The following is an 8510-nucleotide window of genomic DNA, read 5'->3' as shown; positions in this document are numbered from 1 at the left end:
TGGGTGGGTCTTCTTGAGAATCTTATATTACCAGACATCTCAGTTCATTGTCATCTTCAGATTGGTCCTCACTACTTCATCTCATGTCTTCCTATGTCTGTCTCTTTCACAGGTGCCATTCACTTTAAGCAGTTGGCTCTTCTTTATACAGCTGTCATCATTCATACACATTGCATGTCCTAACCAACATAGTCTTCTCTCTTGCATGCTGCATCTGATTCCTCTTATGTCCAACTTTTCTTTTAGTGCATTTGCACTTTGGCATACATGCATATTGATGTTGCAAATCCAATGGAGCATAGTAGCTTCATTCCTCTCTAGTCTGTGCATGTCATATGCATTAAGAGTTTCACTACCATGGAGTATAACTGTCCATATACAAGCATCATACAACCTGCCTTTTACTCTGAGATAGTTTTTTTGGTTGTCATCAAAAGTATTAGGTTTCTGAACTTCCTCCATCCTATTCTTATTCTAGCAACAATACTTTCAGAACATCCTGTACCACTGCTGATTTGATCACCGATATAACAGAATCTATCTGCAACCTCAAAAGAGTCTTCTGGGCATTTGAAAGTAACTGGCCAAGGGTGTAATAATGTGCCTCTCTGGGATCCTAAAGGAGGACCTGTGTCTGTTAAGACAGGGGTTTTCAAACTGTGGTCCGCGGACCACAGGGGGTCCGCAAGGACAAGACAGGGGGTCCATGGACAGCAAATACTTTTTATGGGCGATTTGATTTTATATATGTTTTTTAATTGAAATTTTTTAATTGACAATAAACCTATTTGTTAAATACTGTTAAATAAATAAATGTAAAAATATATGTTATTTTAAGCAAATATTTATGTATAAATTTCATAAGCGTTTATAAGGGGGTCCCTAAGGTAAAGCCTGAAATATAAAGGGGTCCGCAAGTCAAAAAGTTTGAAAACCCCTGTGTTAAGATGCTGCTTGAAGGAATCCTCTGTAGATCCCAATGTATTTGTGTGTCTGTGCCTCTATGCCAGTGGTGCCGCAACTGTTGTTGCTGCCATTATCATTGCCATTGCTCCTGCTGGTGCTGTTGCTGCTGGTATTACTACCATTGTTGCTGTTAATGCTAGTGTTGCAGTTGTTGTTACTGTTGGACACATTGTAGATAAAAACACAGGCTTCTTCCAGTTTCTATCTACCAGATCCACTCACAAGGCTTTGGTTGGCTCAAGACATATGTCTACGGAGTCATGCAGTGGCACTGAACCAGGAACTATGTGGTTGGAAAGAAAACTTTTCACCATACAACCACACCTGCACCTTGCTGATATTTTTTCCCTTTTTTTCCCTTCACCACTGTTTACTGTTTACATTCATAAATTGTATTCTTAATAAACTCAAACAGGTTACTGCCACATATTGATTGGACTAGTAAATTAATTTCGTTAAATTAAATTTAGTTTACATTAACATAGGATTAGAAACTGTAGGCTACATGTATGGTTATCTTCCTTTATTCTTTTTTGTCTTTTTTTCTGTTCTATCTCTCTCCCTATTTTCAATGTTTCTTATAAAACAAAGTAGCCTAAATAATTTATGGTCAAGTATTTGTAGGAAGATGGCTAGTGCATTAAGTTCAACTAAGTTTATAGTTCATTAACTTAGGCTTGATCAATGAATACATATTTACTTTTAAACGAGCAGAATGTGCAGATTTACTGGGATAGATATGAAAATGGAAGAGTGTGAAATATGTGAAGATCATCTTTTTTATGTACCTGTGGATTTCACTTAGTGAAAAAGCAAAGATGACTTTGTTTAGATATAAAGAAGACTAAATTTTTAAGGTTCATTCATGAGACAGCAAAGAACACACATTCATTCTCTGTGCGAGATTAGACTCGGAAAGTTTGTGAGGAACCCATTGACCCAATTTGCTGACTTTTCTGATGGCACACAGGTGTTGATGAATGGTTGAATGACCAAATCCAAGCTTCTCTGCTAGTTCCTCAACAGTTATGATGGAATTTTGTTCCACCAGGGTTTGCAGGACGTCTTCTTTTAGGCTGTAGTTTCTGGCTCGGAATTTCTGGAACCACCATTGACATTGACTTACACTTATTGTCTGATCCCCATATACTGCATTAATATTCCTTGCATTTTCCACTGCATTGTTGCTTTTATTGAACTCATAAAACAAAATATGCTGAATATGCTCCTTTGTCCCTTCCATTATAGCTTTGAAAAAAATAACCGTTAAAATCGAACTGCACACTTCAAAACTTGCACTAAGAATAAGTACAAGATAAAATTACTACCTGCTTTTATAGCAAGTTGATGCAGGTAGTTTATCCTGTCCCCCTCAGACTTTTAGTTCATGCAATTGAAAAAACTGCATTATTTATGGGATGGCCCAATATATATTTAGAAATAAAATAACAGATTATTAGAAATCTGTCCAATATCCGCAATAAAAAATATTAGTAATAGACAGATACAGTAAGGAGATATAGCTCTACTTTTGTTTATTGTGATGACTATCAGTTGTGTTTATTAAGCAGAAAATTGTTCAGATTTGTGTTTAAGAACTGAGAAATAGTGAAGAAATATCTGAGAATACGATAACAGAGAGTGCTATTTAGATGTACTTAATCTTTGCCATCATATGGAAACTGTGGTATGAGTAGGAAAACACCAAATAGCATTGATATTTTTAAACATTTATTTGCAGGCACAGTGCTGGCCAAATTGTGTGAAAGTATTAGGAGAATGGTTCCCTGAGAGATTACGTAACTCTGTCTTTGGAATGTTTGGTACATGTGCATTTGGTGGTGGAATCATTGGGACAGCTCTTGCAGTAAGTATGAATTTTGTCATTTAAAATATATATATATATATATATAATGTATATTTTAACCCAAAGTAGTCATTTTGAACATCTTGAATGGAAACTGTGATCAAAATTTCCATTCAAGATGTTCAAAATATCTCCTGATATATTCTATGAATAGGGGTGCATCTCATATAAAATATTCACAAAAACCAGAACTTTCCCTATCCAAAAGTAATGGACAAAGGTGTTAGAAAAGTTACATTGCAAGATGTAAATTTGCATTAGTTGCTATTACTGTGCTTAACTCGCCACAAAACATGAAGGTAATGCAGTCATGTGGTGAACTTTTTGCCTCATTGCTTGCTTAATGAAAACATATCGTTAACTAGGCAACTTCATTAACATTACAAATAATGTTATGATATTTTATTTTCAGTTAAATCTTTTTGTGTTAATCTCACTTTGAAATCATTATTTTTGGCAAAGTGCCATTACAAATTCATTAATTTCACTTTGAAGTAAAATTTGCTTACTTAGAATTACAGATACATGGGTAACCTTCACTGTTTCTGTCCAGCAGGGTTTTTTTAACCCAATATTTACATGTTTTATTTATAGCTTTATGTGTGTTCCAAGATATACTGTTCCAAAAAAAAAAAAATCATGTTCTCTCAAGAGTTCATAAAATTCTTCGTGAAAAAACATTCGAGCGAGGTTGTTGCCAGTGCCACTGAACTGGCTCCTGTGCAGGAGGCATGTAAAAAACACCACTTGAATGTGGTTGTTTCCAGTACCGCCTGACTGTCCCTCGTGCCAGTGGCACGTAAAAGCATCCACTACACTCTTGGAGTGGTTGGCGTTAGGAAGTGCCTCCAGCTGTAGAAACTCTACCAGATCAGATTGGAGCCTGGTGCAGCCATCTGGTTCGCCAATCCTCAGTCAAATCATCCAACCCATGCAAGCATGGAAAGCAGACGTTAAACAATGATGATGATGATGATGTAATATAATTTTTAGTTTTTCTCTACATGTGTAATCATGCTTTGGGGTTTTTTTTTAGTATTTCAATTATTGTTATTGCTTTCACCTTCTTAAAAATGTATGTAGTTTGGAAGTAAATCTCAGTCTCTGTATTGGTAAATTGATTCTTCCTTTGAAATATTGCACCTTTTTTAAAACTGGGATATCCCAGGACATTTTATCTTTCCTTGGGAAAAATATATTCATGCATTTTATTGTAGCATGACACCTCAACATGGGTTGGATATTTCCACAAGTCTTTATTTGTATTAAATTTTAGAGCAGAACTTTTACAATCAGATAAACTTCTTAAGGTTAGTTAGCCATGAATTAGATGTACTGCAGTTTTCAGTATAAGCAAATGAAAAAAATAATTTAGATTGGAGAAAGGTTTACCCTGGTACCATTGATAAGGTTTTAAGTCTTTTGGAAGAATATCTAAATCTAACCAATTCTGAAACACAAAAACATGTCTGTTTTCTTTCTCGAACAGGTGTATCTCCAAACTTCCTATGGATGGAGGAACGCATTTACACTACCCTCTATCATCGTTGTAAGTATCCAACTTGGTATTTATCGTTTTTTAGTCACTTGTCTACTCTAATTAAAGATGTTCCAGCTATGACCACCCTTTCTGGGTTTTTTTATTTAGTGTGTCAGTGTATTTAGGATTACACTGCTCACTTTTTTTCATTCTTGATACAAAAAATATGTTGTCATTGAGTTGTTTGAGGAAGGTTTGATTTTTATTCATATTGACTTATTTAATCTTCGATGGTGAATTAGCAGCTGTTAGATTAAATATTGAACAGTATTTATTCTATTTAAGAGATAATATTTCCTAACATAGTCAAAGATACAATTCAGGTCCAAACAGCATCGTTCTGGTTTTTCACGTGACCATACCTCTTGGTCAACAGAATTCACTACTGATAATTATTTAATGTTTACTGCTGGTGCCACATAAAAAGCACACAGTACACCCTGTAAAGTGGTTAGCATTAGGAAGGGCATCCAGCTGTAGAAACCATGCCAGAACGGACAACTGGAGCCTGGTGCAGCCTCTGGCCTTACCAGCTCCAGTCAAACCATCCAACTCGAACCAGAATGGAAAGCGAGCATTACAAGAAGATGATGAAGTAGCAGTAGTATAACATTTGTACAAAAGTGTTATGAAGTGGCAGTAATCTTCCAAGAAACTGATTCTGTGATACAAGTTCAGTTCTCAGTTGAGCCGTTTCAGTTCATTTTCTCTTTATACCCTCAATTCCCAGATATTGTTATAACCTTATAGAAAAAGTAGGGGCTCCACCAGGCTGACTTGACCCTCTGCACACTATATGAAGATAGGCACTTCATTAGTAACTCTACAACTTACTAGTACAGACTTCCCTATATTGACTAGCATATCGGTAAGGAAGTTGCAGCTAGTAGCTATTGTTGTTTAGTTCCAGATCAACCTTAATCAAACAAACCTTATGATTAAAGCTATTCTGACACACAATCACATTTATTGTGGTTTTTGTTCAGGAATTGTATTTAGGACCACATTAACCCCTTTAGCCTTCAGATTATTCTGTCAAATGTGATGCTTATTTATTTACATTGTTTTGAATTTATCATGCATTATCTCATAGCTTTGAAATTTCAGTGATGTAATTGTTTATTTTGAGTATGACATAGTTGGGTAAGTGTTAGAAGCCAGATCTATCTGGTTTGAACATAATACAGATAGAATATTTGGGTTGGATATGACTAGTTTAAATAAAGCATTCTTGATTTAAAAAAATGATAGTGTGATTTGAGTGAGAATCGATTGCTATTTCTAGCTTATTGATCAACCAAGTATCCTCTACTTGTTGGCTCATATCATAGCTGATTGAGTCGATAGGTTGCCTGCCAGCTTATCTGTTTGATTAGAGTTATGTTACTGATTCCATATTGTATCTATGGAAGGTGTGGAGACGCAATGGTCCAGTGGTTAGGGCAGCGGACTCGCGGTCATAGGATCGCGGTTTCAATTCCCAGACCGGGCATTGTGAGTGTTTATTGAGCGAAAGCACCTAAAGCTCCATGAGGCTCCGGCAGGGGATGGTGGTGAACCCTGCTGTACTCTTTCACCACAACTTTCTCTCACTCTTTCTTCCTGTTTCTGTTGTGCCTGTAATTCAAAAGGTCAGCCTTGTCACACTGTGTCACGCTGAATATCCCCGAGAACTACGTTAAGGGTACACATGTCTGTGGAGTACTCAGCCACTTGCACGTTAATTTCACGAGCAAGCTGTTCCGTTGATCGGATCAACTGGAACCCTCGACGTCGTAAGCGACGGAGTGCCAACAACAACTATGGAAGGTACACTTAACTCTCATGAAACCAATTCACTTATCTGAAAATTAGATGTACAATAATGTCCAGTTTATTCTTGTAAGTAGCTAGGGACTGTGTATAACTGATAAGAGTTTTTGTTAGTAAATAGTGGTGATTTCATATCTTTCCATAAGGCCTTTTGAATTATATCATGATGGCAAGATCTACAAAGGTTTCCCAACAGCCTAATAAATTACAAAATATTAAACTTTCTTTTTGATTAGTGTTTGTTAGTAATAACTTTTAAAATTTTGTTTGAAATATTCTTTCATGGGTCCTAAGAATGTTTTAGGAAACACTGTCTCCTACTTTCAATCCCTACATGAAAAAACAAAACACTTGAAATGTTGGTCATAATTTGAGTGCTGTGATGGCTAGAGTGTGTGTGTGTGTGTGTGTGTGAGTGTGAGAAAGAGAAAGTGAGAGTGGTGGGTGTTTTCATTGTCTAAGCACACTAATGTGTGCTTATGAATGGTATGGCACTCGGGTTAATTATTGTTTAGGTTTACAACACACAGATAGACATGAACACACACACACTCTCTCTCTCTCTCTCTCTCTCTCTCTCTCTCTCTCTCTCTTTCTTTCTCACACGCACACACACACACACACACACACACATGCAGTCATTCACTTGTATATAACAGATAATCTGATATACATGAATATATTTGATCTGAATTTATTTCTCTCTTTCAGTTGTCATTTGGTATTCTTGTATTTATGTTGTTTCAACAACCAAATGAATTAAACATCGAAGTGCCTGGCAAAGGTGACAGCTTTTTCTATTCTCAGTAATTTCATTTTTGTCATTCTTGAAATTTCTAGAATTACAGTTTCATTGTAGGTTAAATCTAATCCATTAAAATCGTGTGTGTAACACCACCATCATCATTTCTTGCATCCAATGCACTCAGCCACCATAAAATTATGTCCATTACAAAATCCAGTCTAAGTTGTGGTGTCGTAGTGCAAATTCTTGATAGGGCCTCTAATGCTGGACTGGTCAAAGGATAAAGGCCAGACTAATATGGACTGCCTCTCCCCAGAAGTAAACATGGGTTTGCATAGGATCAACACCTCTACCTATAAAAAAAAAGCAATGTTACAGAGGCATTGATGTCAATTCATAACCAACAGTGGAGAAAAGTTTTCAGTGGTTTATAAGTATAAAAGCAAAAAAATGAAATTATGTGCCAATTTGATTGATTGATTGGTTGAACATCTCTAGTGTCTCAAATCACTAAAGCTCAGGTGACTAAGTGAGTTAATGATTGCGTGATCTTGTGATGTGGGCTTAAGGATTATTAACCAAAATATGAAATATATGTTTTTCTTTGTTTTTAGAATATTGTTTATTGTTTCTATAGAGAGAAATCTTCAAAGCATTCTTCATCAAGAACATTATAGTTCTTGATGAACTAGTCTTCATCGACTATTCAAAGTCAGATCCAAACAGATGTTTTAAAAAAACCTATTTGAATCTGAATAGGTGCTTTAAAACCTAATCAAAAGCTTTTTAACAATTGAATTGCAAAGGATCACATATTCACTGACTCTATTATATGTACTTTTATTATTTATCTGTGATGTCTGTGTTAGTTCTGTTATTATCTGTATGTAACTTTTGAGCATTGTTGACTCAAATTTCATTGCTCTCTCACTCAGTAATAATAATAATAATAAAACTATCACATGCTACTATGGTTAGCAGAAATGTTGCCTTGAAGTTTGGTGATATTGTGTCTCCTGAAATCTCAAGAATCTTACTTAGGATTCTTGCAGAAAATAGAATGGAACTTTTCTTTCTACAAGCAGACAATCCATGTCTCAACTGCAATATCCTTCAGCCTTCTTGGTAGCAGTTTGGGTATTGTTCCAAGTGCACCAATTACCACAGCAGCAGTTATTACTTTTTTCTTCCACAGTCTCTTCATCTTTTAGGTTAGATTCAGATATTTCTAAATTTTCTCAATTTCTTTGGTATCTATTCTATTATTGTATAGTTAGTGTCAACTTTGCCATTCATTTCATCCTTTTGGAATTGGTAGAATAAGAAGCAGTCAAGTACTGTCAGCTAGTCACATCATCATCATCATTTAACGTCCACTTTCCATGCTAGCATGGGTTGGATGATTTGACTGAGGACTGGTGAAACCGGATGGCAACACCAGGCTCCAATCTAATTTGGCAGAGTTTCTACAGCTGGATGCCCTTCCTAACGCCAACCACTCAGAGAGTGTAGTGGGTGCTTTTACGTGTCACCCGCACGAAAACGGCCACGCTCAAAATGGTGTCTTTTATGTGCCACCC

At 36.1% G+C, this 8510-nt stretch overlaps 1 protein-coding gene across 1 annotated transcript in view; it reads left to right on the top strand.

Moving 5' to 3' along the window:
- LOC106876644 (sugar phosphate exchanger 3) overlaps positions 1–8510 on the top strand; it is a 44333-nt gene that overhangs the window by 15608 nt on the left and 20215 nt on the right. Inside the window, exons 5-7 of the mRNA XM_014925259.2 lie at positions 2708–2833; positions 4323–4382; positions 6897–6969. Of these exons, the coding sequence (XP_014780745.1) occupies positions 2708–2833; positions 4323–4382; positions 6897–6969 (259 nt within the window). The remainder of the gene's footprint in view (positions 1–2707; positions 2834–4322; positions 4383–6896; positions 6970–8510) is intronic.

The sequence above is a fragment of the Octopus bimaculoides genome, chromosome 3, assembly GCF_001194135.2.
Source record: "Octopus bimaculoides isolate UCB-OBI-ISO-001 chromosome 3, ASM119413v2, whole genome shotgun sequence".
In the NCBI taxonomy this organism is placed as follows: Eukaryota; Metazoa; Mollusca; class Cephalopoda; order Octopoda; family Octopodidae; genus Octopus; species Octopus bimaculoides.
Note: the sequence above shows the minus strand (reverse complement) of the source record. Positions and strands in the feature narration are given on the sequence as shown.